This window comes from Boleophthalmus pectinirostris, unplaced genomic scaffold (assembly GCF_026225935.1).
Source record: "Boleophthalmus pectinirostris isolate CB_2022bp ecotype Guang Dong unplaced genomic scaffold, ASM2622593v1 HiC_scaffold_16, whole genome shotgun sequence".
In the NCBI taxonomy this organism is placed as follows: Eukaryota; Metazoa; Chordata; class Actinopteri; order Gobiiformes; family Gobiidae; genus Boleophthalmus; species Boleophthalmus pectinirostris.
In genome coordinates, this window is record NW_026571095.1 from 2,459,017 (window position 1) to 2,477,362 (window position 18,346).

At 36.9% G+C, this 18,346-nt stretch overlaps 1 protein-coding gene across 1 annotated transcript in view; it reads left to right on the forward strand.

Annotated features, from left to right (window-relative positions):
- Nucleotides 1-15,820, forward strand: part of thoc1 (THO complex 1) — a 65,099-nt gene extending 49,279 nt beyond the window's left edge. The window contains 22 exon segments of the mRNA XM_020935599.2: nt 3,802-3,922; nt 4,105-4,178; nt 5,179-5,239; nt 5,784-5,853; nt 6,060-6,178; nt 6,703-6,751; nt 6,853-6,948; nt 7,032-7,114; nt 7,279-7,352; nt 8,114-8,222; nt 8,394-8,528; nt 9,637-9,737; nt 10,130-10,196; nt 11,168-11,218; nt 11,296-11,366; nt 11,443-11,538; nt 12,032-12,097; nt 12,195-12,278; nt 12,890-13,037; nt 13,122-13,206; nt 15,417-15,468; nt 15,470-15,820. Of these exon segments, the coding sequence (XP_020791258.2) occupies nt 3,802-3,922; nt 4,105-4,178; nt 5,179-5,239; nt 5,784-5,853; nt 6,060-6,178; nt 6,703-6,751; nt 6,853-6,948; nt 7,032-7,114; nt 7,279-7,352; nt 8,114-8,222; nt 8,394-8,528; nt 9,637-9,737; nt 10,130-10,196; nt 11,168-11,218; nt 11,296-11,366; nt 11,443-11,538; nt 12,032-12,097; nt 12,195-12,278; nt 12,890-13,037; nt 13,122-13,206; nt 15,417-15,468; nt 15,470-15,701 (2,044 nt within the window). The 3' untranslated portion in view covers nt 15,702-15,820.
- Nucleotides 15,821-18,346: the final 2,526 nt, after the last annotated feature.

An 18,346-nucleotide genomic window follows, 5' to 3' on the forward strand; every position in this document is an offset into this window, starting at 1 on the left:
CTTCTCCAATGTTCTTAATCAGTTTCAGTTTATTTAACACCTGAGTTCTGTCTTGAATAAAGGAAGGCAAGTCACTGACAAAAGGTTTAATATGAAAGTCTATGTATTTAGATAAAGGTTCTGTAAGTGATTCATTCCCACTAATTATCGGCCTTCCTGGTGGGTTTTCTATATCCTTATGTACCTTTGGAAGCATATAAAATGATGGAATCCGTGGGTTCTTACTAAACAGAAAGTCATATTCTTGTTGTCCAATCCAATCCTCTTCTTTAGCATGGGTCAATAACGCTTTAAGTTCAGTTGTGAGTTGGTCTAGAGGATTTGCCTTGATAGGAACATAGTACTCACTGTTGGTAAGCTGTCTCTTGGCTTCTGTGATGTACTGTTCTCTACTCCACACGACCACAGCTCCACCTTTGTCAGCTCGTTTAATGACAATTTTTTCATTGGAAGCTAACCAGTCCAGTGCCTGTTTTTCTTCATAAGACAAGTTATAGGAGGGTCTCTTTGTTGAAGTAAAGAGATTATCCATTTCAAAAGACACTTTTTTATAGAATATGTTTAATGTTTGATTACACATGTTTGGTGTGAAAGTAGATTTTGGTTTGAATATATTTGTTTTATTTTGATATTCTTCAGAACGAATGGCTGCTTGGCTGAGGTTACAGTGATACCATAGCTTCAGCTGGAGATGATGATAAAATTTAAACAAGTCTACCTTTGCCTGAAATTCTTTTGTTTTATTCATAGGCGCAAAAGTTAGTCCTTTAGACAGCACAGACATTTGGGCAGATGTGAGAGGCATGCCAGAAACATTTATCACTTGTTCATTCTCATTCTGCTCCTGGTGTATCGGTACTGGCTTGTGTTTTCTTCTGCTCCTCCTGGTCTTGCGTCTAGGCGTCTCCGAGTCCGGTTGTCTCTTTTTGGTCTTGAGTCTAAAAAAGTACTTGAGAGCTGATCTTCTGCTCCCGAGCATTCATCCTCACTGCTAGGTAGTTGGAAGGAGACTGTTCTCTTTCTTTGTGGTTTAGTTTTATAGTTTATCTTATCAGTATTTGTCCTCCATCTGTACACTGTGTTCTCTTTGTAGTCAGACTGGTCTCTTTTGAATTTTGTCAGTTTCTCTTGTTTTATTTCACTATGCAGCTTATCCAGTCTTTCTTTTATTTGCTTCTCAAAAGGTAGTTGATGTTCTTTATATTTTACAGAGAGCTCTTCTTTTAATGTAGCAATTTCATTCTGTGTTTGAATTTGCTGCTTTTTTGCTTCCTCAATGAGTAGGAGCATGAGGTCTAAGGAGCATTTATTTAAAATGGCTTCCCATTTGTTCTTGAAATCATCATCATCTGCTCCAAAAGATGGAAATTTTCTTATTCTTAATCCTCTCGGTATCATCTTCACTCGCCAGTAGTCTGACAAGTTAGTCATATGTAGGTGTAACTTTGGCTGGTTGCTACAGATGTGGTAACTGCACCTTTTGTGAACATGTACAACAGACGAACTTATTCATGGACATTAACTCAGGTCAAAGTTTTTATATTAGAACATTAATTAATTGTAACACTGCCTATGTAGTATACAGACTTGAATGCCCATGTGGTCGTTTTTACGTAGGCCAAACAAAATGCAAATTGAAAAACAGACTGGCTGAACATAAACAGGCTATAAGGACATATAACCCCCTGTATCCTCTGGCCGTGCATTACAAAGAAGCCAACCATGGCAGCTGTAAAAGCCTAAAAGTCTGTGCAATTGAACATATTAAAGAAAAGCTTTAAATGTGTAATCGATCCTTGTTCTATATCCCTGTCTTCTTGAAATTATTTAAGACTAGCCCTTAACTATATTATACAAACTATAGCTGAAGCACTTTTGAGTTATCGCACTCTATATATATCCTTACACTATGTATCTTTTTATACAATTTTATACTATTTTCATATAATGTATCTATCTATGTATTGGTTGTTGGGATTTGTACCTTCTATGTCTTGTATTATTGTATTTGAATTTGTTTAGCCTATAATTAAGGTTTGTTAGGCCTACATGTCCCATCATGCATCTAGGGGACTGTGGGCCAGCCCACTGTGAACATGTGACCTACACCTATTACTTTAAATCTGCACTGTGAGAACCATCTCGAGTTTGCCCTGATGAAGGCCGAAGGGCCGAAACGCGTTGGCGTATTTTAACTTTATCTGCCATGTGGTATTAAAGGCTTTTAATTATTTTGTACTTTTTGAGTGCCTCAGTTTTTTTTCCCGCTTTGTATATGAGTAACTGTATTCATTTACTGTTTCAGTGAGTGGTAATTAGATTACAGTTACTTGGTTGAAATAAATGGATTACATAGAGGTATTTTCCTGTTTTCACATTTTGGGCTATATCCCTTTTTTTTTTCAGTAATTTCACTCATTGCCGGACACTAAACCAGGTCTCAACCTGTTCTAAAGCAGGTCTAAAACCAGGTCTAAACAAGGTCTAAACTAGGTCTAAACCAGGTCTAAAACCAGGATCTAAACCAGGTCTAAAACCAGATCCAAACCAGATCTAAACCAGGTATAAAACCAGGTCTAAACAAGGTCTAAACCAGGACTAAACCAGGACTAAACTAGGACTAAAACCAGGTCTAAACCAGGTCCAAACTAGGTCTAAAACCAGATCTAAACCAAGACTAAACCAGGACTAAAACCAGATCTAAACCAAGACTAAACCAGGACTAAAACCAGGTCTAAACTATGTCTCAAACAGGATTTAACAGGACTAAACCATGCTGTGTGGACCACGTCTCCTCCTCTTCTATCAATAATATTTTTTAATTTCGTTAAGTAAAGACCAGGCTTTTTATTGTCTTTTAGCAGACAAAACATCTTACATTATGATTTCCTTGTCTTTGCTTCTCTACAGTAAATCAAGTAATCCAAAGTATTCAGATTACGTTACTCACTTTAAGTAATTTAATGGATTATGTTACAAACTACATTTTGGGGTATGTAATCTGTAATCTGTAGGGGAATAAATTTTAAAAGTAACCTTCCCAACACTGGTTAAGTTTTAGTTTTAGGAAAGATTGTGAAGAGACTTTGTGTAACATGTAGTGGAATTGATTGTGGACAACACTGCCATTTTGTGGTCTTATGTAGATTTGCACATTCTGTCTAAACACGAACGTGCGTATTAAAGTCATTTTGTATTTCAAATTGTACTGAGTTTAATCATCGACTATATAAAATAATATATATATGGTCTATGAGTTTAATATTGTTAAAAATTGAAAAGTATAAGGACTTTAATAGGCTTGTAAATATAGATAATAATGAATATATTGGCTTTTATTCTATTCTAACGCTGTAGTGGTACTCTTATTTGTGAACAATGACATTAATAATTATATAACCCTTTTTTTCTATTAAATTTCTTTTTTTATTTTATTATTTGTTCAGCGTTTACAGTTTGGACAACACTGCCATCTTGTGGTCTTATGTAGATTTGCACATTCTGTCTAAACAGGAACGTGCGTATCAAAGTCTTTTTGTATTTCAATTTGTACTCATCGAGTTTAATCATAGACTGTATAAAAAAAAGTATACGGTCTATGAGTTTAATATTGTTAAAAACTGAATAGTATCAGGACTTTAATAGGCTTGTAAATATAGACAATAACGAATATATTGACTTTTATTCCATTCTAACGCTGTAGTGTTACTCTTATTTGTGAACAATGACATAGATAAATACATAACACCTTTTTTTCGATTAAAAACTATTTTAATTTTGTTATTTGTTTAATGTTTACAGTTTGACTCTGGAAATCGTTCCTCCAACCTGGCAATCCGCCTCCCCCCGCCCCAGAGCACTTCCGGTTGCAAAGATGTCGCCCTCCTTGTATAATTTTGTCGAGGCGAAAGATAAATTTGCGGTAATGCGTGCTCATATCGCTCTTCTTTCACACCCCCTTCATACTGTCTATACTGCACACCCAGACATGTCATTACGCTGAAATTGTTTTATGTTTACTTCTTTAATTTGCGCATATTTGCTGTGGTGAGCCGTTAGCCTGCGGGAGCTACATGCTAAAGCTCTCTGTTGTGTCTTTTCCAGGCGGCGGCGAAACACGCGCTGACGGCCAAAAGCTGCAAGTTTCTCACCAACACTTTCAACCACATCAACGGCAAGTAAGGCACATTTATTCAGCGCTGGTTCTTTATTTTAGTGCAAATACAGCATGTAATCATTGAGACGGCTAACTAATCTATGGACATCAAATTATGTTCAAGGTTATACTCAGTCATTGCACATTCATGTAACTCTGTGTTTAGTTATACTTATTTACAATACTCTTAGTTGTATATATCCATGTAGAACAGAGTTGTTGAACAAGTACCATTCTTTAAAAGTTTTTGTCACTCTGGGAAAGATCCAATGCAAAAATTAAGTACTTTATTGCAAATATTTCTCAAATTTGTATCTCATTCAGTTGAAAACCCTCTCCAGGCAGGCGCTGCAGATTTGCAAAAGCTAAATGCCAATTACCTACTTTCTCCACATCCATGTTTTATGAGCCTTTTTTACTCAGGAGCCTTTTTTCCATCCATGCTTATAAACGTGGACAATGCAGACTGTGCAAAAATGGTTACACGCAAACGACCTGCTAGAAGTGCAAAGTACTTTTGTGCTTTACAAAGGATTAAAATTGTTTCTTGGAGTATCAGACGAAAAAGTGATCTATACCAAGTTGTTTTGCCACTGTAAAGCTTTTACACTGTGCTTTTTGTTTTCAGTGTTATAAAAAGTGGTATACAGATAAAGTTAGTGTTCATATCATTTTCAGTCTTCAGTGTTAATTTACCACACCGGACCAAATCTGCAACATCCCAGAATGCATTGCATCTGAAAGTCTCTCTCAAAAAGAAAATCTGGATTGTATATTACTACCCCATATGATAATTTTCCCCAAATATCAGGTTTTTCCTGTTACTAAAACTTAATTTGAGGCTGAGAGGGTTCAGCATTTCTTGAAGTCCATGGTCTCACTTCAGTTTGTCCTTTAGTACAATAGCATGACTGAAATATGTTTGCTTTGTATATCTTTTGTCATCCCTTATTCTAATATTGTTCTTCTTTCATTTTGCGGTTTGCTTAACATGTTGTTTGTATTTTTCTTTCGTCATTTAGTGAAACAGAGAAGAAAACTACACTGGACCAAGCTCTCCGATGTGTGCTTGGAGACCAGATTGTAAGTATAAAAATAATCCAGAGCACCCTATACACAAATCCACTCGGGTGTCCCAACACGACTTCAGTAAAGTACAAAGCCACACCACCCGCAGAACACACAAACACACACGGAGCAGACAGCGACCGCACAGAGAAACACACCCACAGACACACTCATCACTCCAAGCCGACGAGGAACGGAACAGAGGAACGAACCGAAAAAGCAAGTGCAATGTGCCACTTCTAGACACAACTGAACAACTGAGTCACTGCAAACACGCCGACAATCCAGCGGTCCCAGACAGCACTCTCCATACACGCCACAACTGAACAAAGTCCAGAGTCACCGTGAACGCCACAAACAAACAAAACCACTCACCCATCACACTGTTGTGTTTCATTTAAAGTCAGGTGCGGTTTATTTGTGAAAGAAGTTAGAAAATAGACCATTCAATGACAGTGCGTTTTATAATCCAGAGTGCCCTATAGTGTGGAAAGTACAGTTCATATTTACTGGGATATGTGCAACTTTTGCATTTCATTTTGATGTTGCCTGTTCGCAGACTGAGCTGAAGACCAACGTGGATGAATACTTGGCTCTCATTGATCTGAGCATTGATGCAGTGACAGAAGGTAACATATTACACTATAATAATGAAGCAGGGTTTTTTCTGTAGTCAATATTTTTTACATTATTAGCACAGACTGTGACTTCACTGGCCCTATGTCAAGGTGCACTATATAACTTTTCTGTCAGGGGAAGGAGATGTTATTGGTTTGTCCGGAATGATCCACAGTACATATATATATATATAATTGGTTTTGACATTGTGCTCCAGGTATCTGCTCTGCGACCACTCCCTTCCTCCTGCTCGGCGACGTGCTAGACTGCCTCCCTCTGGACCAATGCGACAAAATCTTCACCTTTGTGGAGGAGAACGTGTCCACATGGAAATCGGTAAATTTAACACAATTGTGCAGTTACATGCAGACTCTGATGCTTGCTGTATTGATAATGTCGGTACTCAGTCTTGCATTTTGTGTGTTTTACTGTATTCTGAATTACACTCAACATCAAAAATATTTAAAATAATTTGAATTGTATTGCCATAGGGACTGGGCAATATGACATTTTTGCCCAGTCCTAGTTACCTTTCCAATTTAGATTTATGTTTAAATTTTATTTTGTCAAATACAGTAGCTTTTAGTATTAATTCCTTCAATAGAACAATCAACTAAAAACACACAAAAAATATAAAAATTTTCTTCTTCAAGGTCACAAAATCTGCTCCTAACTACTTGCTTTTACTGACAGAGGACTGGCTGTACACCCCTCCATTAAAAAGAACCATTAACGAATCACAATTAATAGATTTGATTAAAATGTAATTAATTGCACAGCTGTAAAAAACAAATCAGCAACTTTTGTTAGTCTGTATTTATTTACATTTGATTCACATGTTTTAATTTTCTCTTTTTCAGAATACCTTTTACACAGCTGGCAAAAATTACTTGTTAAGAATGTGCAATGGTAAGAAAAGTGTTTACTTTATAAATACAAAAGCCACAACTGTTATGAAACTATGAAAGCGTACTGTGATGCATACTGTATGTACTGTGGTTTATGTTTAGATCTGTTACGGAGGCTGTCCAAATCTCAGAACACTGTTTTCTGTGGGCGCATCCAGCTCTTCTTAGCTCGTCTTTTCCCTCTGTCTGAAAAATCAGGTACCAAATACATTTTCAGGATTTTAATATATGTTTATCATCAAAATAATAATCTTTAAATTGTATGCGTTTGTTTGCTTCAGGTCTGAATCTGCAGAGCCAGTTTAATCTAGAAAATATCACAGTTTTCAACAAAAATGAACAAGAAAGCACTTTCGGCCAAAAGGTAAACGTCAGTGTAAGAGTTAGAAGGACGTCTGCTTTGCACACAGCCAATAAAATGTGTTTAATCTTGAATACATATAGATAAGTAAATCAGATACATCGAAACAAAGACTACATTCTACACAACATTGAGATTGCAAATGTCTTTTTCTTTCTCTTTTCCAGCACACAGAAGAGAAGGAGGAAGGGATGGACGTAGAAGAAGGAGAGATGGGAGAGGAAGAGGGACCAGCACCTTGGTAAAATTATTTTTAATTGTTTAACATACTTTTTTTTATATATATTTTTTGCGGAAAATCGAACACTATATGCTATATTGTGACCTATCAGTTTAATTTCATTATTTTAAACTAAATAATAAAAATGTAATCATTTAGAGGGAAAACTGTACATTTGGTCTCAAAGCTTTGAAAATATTCATGTATCTTTGGGTATTTACCAGCGTCACTCTGTTTCTTTAAAAATGAAATACCGTTTTCTAGGAAACTTTTTAATTCTTAGCAGGAAGACTCAAAAAAAAAAAAAAAAAACTGGCAATACAAATCTGAAAATGTGGCCCAGAATATTCTTGTGTTCTCTGGTTTTATTGTGTATAATAGTATTTTGTTAAGCATTCCTCTTGAAGCCTACATTGGGCAAAATTGAAAATATATCAATAGCACGTTTGTTAGGTGCAGCTTATTGGTTGGGGGTCATATGTCACTGCTCTGCCTGGAATATTATACAGCTCTACTTTACATTTATTCAATTACAGATGGTTTTATAGCTCTAAAATACCTAGAAAAACAGGTGTCCTGACTTTGAGTGGGTCACCTCTCCACAGATCTGACCTGTAACTTGGATTGGTGTTGTCTCCATGGACATAGAAAGGTTTAATGCCATACTGTGAAACATTCCAGACAAAGCAATCACATCTCCACGGAGAAAAGCATTTGCCAGACCCTCCACCAGAAAAGTTTCACAGTGCAGCGTTAAATGTATGAATGTTATTTTTGCACAGCTCCATCCCCATCGACTACACCCTGTACAGAAAGTTCTGGACTCTGCAGGACTTCTTCAGGAACCCCGTGCAGTGTTATGAAAAAATCTCTTGGATGATGTTTGTGAAGGTAAGACACAACATAGACAAAAAAAAATTATTCTGTCAAAAAACACCTGTCAAAATAACAAATATGAAAAGTACGATACATTGAAGCATAAAAATATCATGATAAAACTGCACTATATGGTAATTGTCATAACTACCATTGTGGTTTTTATAATGCTTTCTTCCTCTCCAGTATTCGGACGACACATTGGCAGTTTTCAAGAGCTTCAAACTGGACGACATGCAGGCGTCCAAGAAGAAACTGGAGGAGCTGAGGGCCTCTAGTGGAGAACATGTGTACTTCGCCAAATTTCTCACAAGTGAAAAGGTAAGAACCCACTGGGATTATTAAAGGTATTATATTACACAAAATGGGTTCTTGTTAAGCCATCGTATAATGTTACCTTGCCTAAACAGACCTGGAGTGTTTGAGTAATGTTTGCTTGATCCTTTATTATTCATCTGTCTACATCTCCAAACGCTCTGTTCCACCTTGTGATGTCATGAAGTGGTAGTTTTAACATGAACAGCTGCCATTTACCTTTAGTTCAGTAGAGAATGGCAATTCCAAATCTGTCATCATACAAATGATTCTAGTGAAGGTGTGTGGAGTTTTAAAACACAGTGTAGCACTTCCTTTGTTTGTGTTTTCTGTTTAAGAGAAGAACTACTGTATTTTCATAAGCCTCGAACCCCATTAAAAAACGACTGCGCACACTACAATCCAGAGCGCCCTATACACGAATCCACTCGGGTGTCCCAGCACGACTTCAGTAAACTACAAAGCCGCACCACCCACAGGGCACGCAAACGCACACAGAGCAGACTGCAACCATCCACAGACACACTCATCACTCCACGCCGACGAGGAACAGAACAGAGGAACAAACTGAAAAAGCGAGTGCAATGTGCCACTTCTAGACACAACTGAACAACTGAGTCACTGCGAACACGCCGACAATCCGTTGGTCCCAGACAGCACCCTCCCTACACAACTGAACAAAGCCCAGAGTCACCGTGAACGCCACAAATAAACAAAACCACTCACCGATCCAACTGTTGTGTTTCCTTTAAAGTCCGGTGCAGGTTATTTGTCAAAAAAGTTTGAAAATAGACCATTCAATGACAGTGCGTCTTATAATCCAGAGCACCCAATAGTGCGGAAAATACAGTACGTCTAAATATGCAAGATTTGTCTGTTAAATGTGCGTATGAATTGAAACACAGCTATGTCAGGTATGTTTTTAATAAGGAAACATAACAGATTAGAAAAGAGCGTAATATGGGCCTCCTTCAGGTATTGATGTTTATTTCAGATGACATTGGTTGGTTGTTGACATGTCACGTTTCAATACAAAGACATTCTATAATTGATTTAGGTCTGGACTTAAATTTTTTTTATTGTAAATTCCCCCTCTCTCTTTGCCCTTGCGCAGCTCATGGATCTCCAGCTCAGTGACAGCAACTTCAGACGACACATTCTCCTGCAGTACCTCATCCTCTTCCAGTACCTCAAAGGACAAGTGAAGTTCAAAAGGTGTAACACACTTCACTCCAAAATCGTTGTGTAACTTTTCTGTTGGAGGGTCCGTCAGATGTTTTTCTCCATTGAGATGTTATTGCTTTGTCTGGAATGTTTCACAGTGTGGCTTTAAACCTTTCTACCCTCAAGTTACAGCAGGTCAGATCTGTGGAGAGGCTCACAGTAAAAATGCCTGTTTTATTTAGGTATCTTTGAGCTATAAAACCACCTGTAATTGAATAAAAATAAGGTAGAGCTGTTTTAATGTCATACTGTGGAACATTCCAGGCATATCAACATATCCATAGAAACAAGCAGGTTACAGACCCCCAACCAAAAAGTTACATAGTGCACCTTTAAGAAATTGTACTTTATAATATGCTAAAGTATGTTTTATGTGATTGCAGCTCCAGTTGTGTTCTCAATGATGACCAGTCAACATGGATTGAAGAGACGACCAAATTGGTTTACCAGGTATTCATTCATTCATTCATGTGTTTATTTAGTCAATGTTTAACTCATTACAGTCTACATACATTATTTTCAATCAATAAAATAAAACATATTCAGTTTATAGAACCATTAAATCAAATAAGTAAGTCACTGAGCAGGTGTAGGCAGAAGATAAAACTTATTACGCCTCCCTTATCTCCAACTCCAGCACGTTCATGGACATTCATCTCAAAATGAATATGACATTAATACAATATTTTAGTACGTCATAATAAAAAATCTACAACTATTGTAACAAAAATCTCTTTACTGTCATTACTCTTTCAAATATTTTTCTGTTTCTATTCTCTTAAAAGTTATTTTGAATTGAAAAAGAGAAGTGGCTTGTTTTAGTTCGTTGCAGCAATAGTTTCATAATTGAACTTGTTTGCTTGATAAACAGTGTCCCTCAGAGTCGTTCTTACATGTGGCCTCTTGTACATCAGGTGTTAACTTTAAAATTGTCTTTGTATCTTTTGTATAGAGCTCTGGATTGTGTTTTCACTCCTCAGAGAATTTTCAGATAGCCTAGATCTTACAATCCTTAACTCTAAAGTGTTCATTTAAAAGTATTCTGACATTTTAGAGTGATACATGTATTGATGCCGTAACATCACAATGGTGGTGTTCTGCATGGATGTGTTTGGCAGAAAATTGTCAGTTTTCAGTGTGGGCTAACTGAAAAAGTATCAGTTGACCAGTTGTGACCCAGAAACTGATCTGGTTATTCCACAGCTCTTTTGTTTACTTTTTGAAATATTATAACTAATGGTATCTATGGATATTTTGAGCGCTGGTACACAGGTACGGCAGAATTTGCTAATAACAGTTGATATTCAATCTATTGTCCCATCTTTAGCTGCATCAGTCTTCACTTCTTCTAACAAAATTCTGTCATAATAGTTTTGTGTTTTCTTTTCTCAATGTATCATTCTTCTCTTTGTGTCTTGAAGCTTCTAAAGGAGATTCCACCAGACGGAGACAAATTTGCCACAATGGTCGAGGTAAAGAAATGCTCCTTTTTACCCAATATTTGTGCTTCTATTTACATAATATTAATGTTTGAAAAATATGTTGACAGCACATGCTCGATTCAGAAGACAACTGGAACTCATGGAAAAATGAAGGCTGTCCGAGCTTCGTCAGAGAGAGGTGCAACTGCTGTTTATTACACTAACATATAGCAGACATAGCAGACAGTGAAGTAACATGTCTGTGTGTGGAGCAGGAGTGTGGACGAGAAGCCCAAGAGACCGACCAGGAAGAGAGCCGCTCCAGAAGACTTCCTCGGAAAAGGCCCTGACCGCAAGATTTTCATGGGAAAGTAGGTTTGGGCTCAACGAAATGGGCAAATCAGTCATTGAAACGGTGACAACAAAAGTAAAAGTTATACAGATACAGAAAATGTGGCAATAGATTCAAAATGAAATATTATTTTTACAGTATAGTACTTTAAGGTACAGTATGCACATCACCTGCACGATTCCAGGGAAATAGAAAGTTAAAACCAACATTCTTCATGGAGATAAATGTGAATAAGAGTCAGGTTTATGAAGGAGCAAGCCTGCACAGTGCACACAGTAAGGACAGATGCTTTTCAGTATTTTTCAGTGTAATAAAATGAACCAAAAAAACAACCACAATTTAAAGAAGTATACTTTTACTTTTGTCTTGTCTTTGTCTGTTAGATGTAATTATTTGCATGTATTTTTGTAAATAGATTTTTTATTATCACATCATATAAGCTGCTGCTCCCATTTTATTTATTTATTTTTTTGGCCAATGTTTTTTGCAATAAAGCTCTCTCCTGTTTTCAGTGATGAGTTGACACGTCTGTGGAACCTGAACCCTGACAACATGGAGGCGTGTAAGTCTGAGTCCAGGTGAGTCGTCCACACATCGTATATTTGTCATTTTTGGATCTTTTAATCTGATTTTTATAAATATCTATTAACTGTAAAAAACATTGGTCTGTTCCAGAGAGTTTATGCCGTCTTTGGATGAGTTCTTCGCTGAGGCCATTGAACAGGCCGACCCCGTCAACATGGTGGAGGAGGAATACAAGTCAGTACTTCTGAATAATTATGGGACACTGTGTAACTTTTCTGGTGGAGATCTCACGGTTTAGTATTAGGTATTTCAGAACAGTTGGGGAAAATATCTGATTGTGATTTTTCTGATGTATTGCAAGAAGATTACATTTCAGTTTATGTTTTAATAATTGGATTCTGTTCAATTTCACATTTTAAACACATCCAGAAGAATAGACAAAGTGATGAAATACGAACTATGAAATTAAACTAATACCACAGTCACATTTCAGAACATGTTTTACAGATCTAATCTACAGGGTTAGCTGTTTCATGCTGAATAAAACTGGAGATTTTGTAGTTTATGAAGGAAATTATGGTACTTCAAAAATTGCAGCCTCTGCGTCCATTCAAATTGTGGTTTCCATTAAATTTTGATTAATCTTGCAGCCTTATTTTTGTGCAATAAAACACATGTAATTGAATAGAAACAAATATTAGTTTAATGTCATACAGTCAAACATTTCAGGCAAAGCAATAATATTTCCACAAAGATGAGCAGGTGGTGGACCCTAAACCAGAAACGTTACATAGTCCACCCTTTACATTTTTACTAATTTTGATTTTTATTTTTTTTATCTGTAGAGTCGTGCGTAACCCGAACTACGGCTGGAGGGCGCTGCGGCTGCTCTCCAGGATAAGTCCACATTTCTTCCAACCAACGAACCAGAAATACAAGAGTCTGGCCGATTACCTGGACTCTATGGTCAGCAAACTGGCCAAGGAGCTGCCGGTCAGTGCGCCAACAGTCTTTGTCCAATGTCACGTATAAACACATAATCAGTCAGCTGATAACACTGTCTGTTTCCTAATGCAGAAAGACATCCCCTCCGAGGAAATAAAGACCGGAGAAGAGGATGACGACGACAACGGGGACAATCTCCTCAAAGAGAGCAATGATAGTGAGTCTTTTTCAGAATATTTATTTTTTGTGCACTTATGGCTAACTTGAGTTTTTAGTAGCTCAGAAGCGTATTTGGTAGTGTGTGTCCTGATCAGAAAGTTGAAAGTGACGGTTCAAATCCCGCTCCAGATATAAAAAAAAAAAAAATCGTTGTTGGTAGAACGGTCAGATCACCAGGCCTAGAAGCTGGTGGTGTGATTTTGGCTTCCATTTGGTAAATACTGTTTTTGTAAATGTTCTCTATCAAGAAGCCCCCATATTTATATTTTTAACTATAAGCTACCATTTACACATTTTATTTTTTATATTTTTTACCAGTACATTGTAGATTCCACCTATTCTACCCCCACCTGACCTTGATTAGATTCACCTGTGCTCTCTGGTGGTCTTCTGTCAGACCAAAGCTGGCGCACTATCAGACAGCAGTAACATAGGCAGTGGTGATATGTGAGAATACAACAGGGGCAGGTCAGCCAGTATAATTATACAGCGTTGAGAAGGTGACTTTTAAAATGTATTCCCCTACAGATTACAGATTACATACCCCAAAATGTAGTTTGTAACATAATACATTAAATTACTTAAAGTGAGTAACGTAATCTGAATACTTTGGATTACTTGATTTACTGTAGAGAAGCAAAGACAAGGAAATCATAACGTAAGATGTTTTGTCTGCTAAAAGAAAATAAAAAGCCTGGTCTTTACTTAACGAAATTAAAAATATTATTGATAGAAGAGGAGGAGACACGGTCCACGGTTTAGACCTGGTTTTAGTCTTGGTTTAGTCTTGGTTTAGATCTGGTTTTAGACCTAGTTTGGGCCTGGTTTGGACCTGGACCTGGTTTAGACCTGGTTTAGATCTGGTTTGGATCTGGTTTTAGACCTGGTTTAGACCTAGTTTATACCTGGTTTAGACCTGGTTTTAGACCTGCTTTAGACCGGCTTTAGACCTGGTTTAGTGTCCGGCAATGAGTGAAATTACTGAAAAAAAGGGATATAACCCAAAATGTGAAAACAGGAAAATACCTCTGTGTAATCCATTTATTTCAACAAAGTAACTGTAATCTAATTACCACTCACTGAAACAGTAACTGTAACTGAATACAGTTACTCATAATTACTACTCTGATTACATAACTCCAGTACATGTAATCTGTCACTCCCCAACACTGGAATTAGATGGTAGCTATAATTTGGTTAAATTTTATTTGACAATAATAGAGGTGTAACGATATCCCAAGTTTCACGATACGATATCATCAGTGTGAACCTCACAGTACGATATTTATTGCGATATCATGGGAAAACTCACGATTAGGGATGTAACAATATCCAGATCTCTTGGTACGATATTTATTGTGTGATTTTGTGGAGGCAAACAAAACTGTTAATATGGTACTTTTTCCTCTTAAAATGCCTTGACAAGACTTGATCCAAAGAACTAAGACTTAAAAGTGTTAGAACTGTTATTTCTTCTTGTAGTCTACACTGAAATGGCGCAAAGGATCATGGTCTATGTAGTTCCTTCTGTCTTTTTTTTTAAGATGTTGCTGCACCATAACTCTTCTTTTAAGCAAAGAGACTTGTAATTCGATATATTGTGATGGTCCACAATACAATATCATGATATTTCAGTTACTGTTACATCCCTAGACAATAATAATAATAATCTCATTTGTTCAGAATAATCATGACGAACAGGCTAATCAAAAACTAAAAAATATATATTATAGGTGACTAATTGACTTCTAAAGTTGTTAGCTGCAGCCCTACACACAACACAACACAGCGCCTGTTTAAAGGTGCATTGTGCAACTTTTCTGGTGGAGGGTCTGCTACCTGTTTGTCTCCATGGAGATGTTACTACTTTGCCTTGAATTTTCCATGGTATAACTTAAACCATTTCCATCTAGCATTTATTCATTACAGGTGTTTGTGTTGCTCAAAAATACAATCATTCCTTCTGTGAATAGGGGCGACTCTCCACAGATCTGACCTGTAATGTAGCGTGGTGCTGTAACCCACTTGTCTCACTTGTGATAGGTAGTTTTAATCTATACTGTGGAACATTCTAGACAAAGAAATACCATTAAATAATACACAGAGTGCCTTTAAACTTCTCTATTAACTTTATAGGAGTGTTTTACCACTATAAAACATTCAGTCCTTCTCTGTGTCCTCATTGTTTTACTTTTGTGTCCCGTCTAGGCCCAAGCGTGCAGGGCATCCAGACCAAACTCGTGACGAACCAGCAGATGGACGATGGCGTCGAAACTGGGGGCGCAGTGGAAGACCCTGGCCTCTCAGCTGGAGATGAAGGCTTCAGAGCTCCGAGAGATCGAAGCCGACAGTGAAGACGTGGAGATGCAGGCCAAACTTCTGCTGGTGGCCTGGCAGGATCGAGAGGGGGCCCAGGCCACAGTGGAGAGCCTGGTCACAGCTCTAAACGCAGCTGGATTTTCACACATCGCAGAAGGACTCACTGAAGCATAGTTTTAACACAGCAGCAATGTCTTTTCTTACCAAGCACCATTGTCATATGTTTTGTATGTAGTTTATGTTTAAATACTGTTTCCTATTAGGGTTGTACAATAAATGTTTTTTTTACTAAAGGTTTGAATTGTCATGAATTTTGAAAGCTGATTTTATTACAAAGGGACATTGTGCAAAACAAATTCAACAGTCAACCAACAGAGAATCAATAGAATGTTGAGTTTGTAGTGAGATAATTGGAGGTAGAGCAGTGGTTTTCAAACCTTTCACATGAACCAGTGATGGGCAGCTCATTATATTTTTGCCAGATAATTGCTACTTTGAGGCTAAAATGATGAAATTACAGAAAACAAAAATCTAATTTAACTATTTATCCTTCAAGTTTAGTTCAAGTTTCGAGTAAAATACTGCTATAATCTGTATAAAATTTAAAAGTTTATTTTAATACAAAACTCATTAATATCATGATTAAGCATAATACTTGCTGCGACAAGCATTAGTATGCAATCATGCAAAAAGCAGTTTTGCAATTACAACAAAAATACAAAGTTGTAAGACCAAAGTTGAGAACTGCACAATTAATGGATTAAAAATGATTGTATATTAATTGATCATTGGATTTATATAATTGGATTATAAAATCGTGTCCATCACTAGTCCCACCAAAGAAAATATTTGACTTTCATAGTGACACTAGATCAGCACCAGAGGTGGGACTTGCAAGTCCTGACTTGGAGTCAAGTCTTGAGTGACTTTTTAGGACTTGGGACTTGGCGTCATTCAATGGATTAAGACGTAGACTGTCTGGGACCTGAAGTCAGTGACTTGGGACTTGACACGGACTTGACACCTGTGACTTGAGAAGACTTGATGCTTCTCATAAATATGTTTCCAGAAAACACTCTTTACAGTTGATACATGTGGTGCTGAATTTTCCAGGCACAAACTGGAACATGTCCCTCCCACTTCTCTCTGTTACATTGGATGGAACTGAAGTATTATGATGTGATATCCTCAGATGTACTACAGTAATATACACAACAAACATGATTCTTCCATTTCATTGCAGACTACCTGATAAAATAACTTATTAAGCACTTTTAAATCTGAATTCTTTCTGTTCTGACCATAATGATTCAAATTTATATCTTGTCAAGACATTTAAAAAGGAAAAATTAGCTTTTCTACGACTCTTATATAAATATTCCATGACTTTTTAAGGACAATTTAGTTTAAAATTAATATAAATTGCAAAAATCTGGTATTTTGGTTTAAAGACTTGAAATGACTTGAAGCTCAAAGCAGACGACTTGGACTTGACTTGGACTTATGGGCCAGTGACTCGAGACTTGACTCAAACTTGAGGTCAGATACTTGAGACTGACTTGAGACTTGCAAAACGACTTTGTTCCACCTTTGGACAGCACAATAAACATGGATTACCACACTTTGAGAACCACTGATTTTACTAGTGTGTGTATATTGAGGTTGAAAACACAATTGACAAAGTTTGAGAAAAATTGAATATTGAAGCTTTATTTCTCTGCTGTTAACCATAAAGGCACCTTCTCTGAACCAACCCTCCACACACCTCCTTAAAAAAAAACACACATTGGTGAAAATTTGGCAGAAAGAACATCAAATACGCAATGTTTTAACTCAAACTTAAGTGCAAAAGGGCAGTCTTTTTGGTGTGGAAATCTTAGACAACTCATCACATGTCTGTCTATTGCAGTTGATTTGATATAATTACTGCTTTATAATATGATCACCTCAATTAAAGGCTTCAACAATGCACAATGAGTATAAAACATTTAATGAAATTGCAAAGATAGACCTCAAAACCTTCTTAAAGGCTACAGTCCAGAGAGTGCTTCAGTTTTGTCAAAGCCCACAATAGTTTAATATTTAACAACATATGACAATTCTTTTACAAGCATTTGCGTAGGTTACAAAAAAAAAAAAAAATCATCAAAATTAAGGTAATCAAATGTTTAAAGATGCACTGAGTGACTTTTCTGGTGGAGGGTCCGTCGCCTGATGTCTTCATGAAGATGTCTGGAATGTTCCACGGTATAGATTAGATTAAACCCGCCTATCCCAAGCAGGTTACAAGTCAGATCTGTGGAGAGTCGCCCCATTCACAGAAGGAATTACTGTATTTTTGAGCAATAGAAACGCCCATAATGAAAAAGTGCTAGAGATGTAACGATATTCAAATGTCTCAGTACGATATTTATTACAACATTTTGTGTAGATTTAATCCAAAGAACTTTTAGAAGTGCTTATAACAGTTATTTCTTCATGTAGTTTACATTGAAATGGAGCAAAGGATCATGGTCTATGTAGTTCCCTCTGTTTTTTTAGCGATTGCCGCACCATAACTCTTAATTTAAGCAAAGAGACTTGTAATTCGATATATTGTGATGATATTACTGAGATGATACAATATCACGATATTTCAGTTACTGTTACATCCCTAATAGACGCAAGATGGAATTTTTAAATTTTTTTTTTTAGTTATACCATGGAACATCTCAGGTAAAGCAGTAACATGTCCACGGAGACGAGCAGGTGGCGGACGCTCCACCAGAGAAGCTGCGCAGCGCACGTTTAAAGACACCGTTTGTATTGCACGTGTGGAG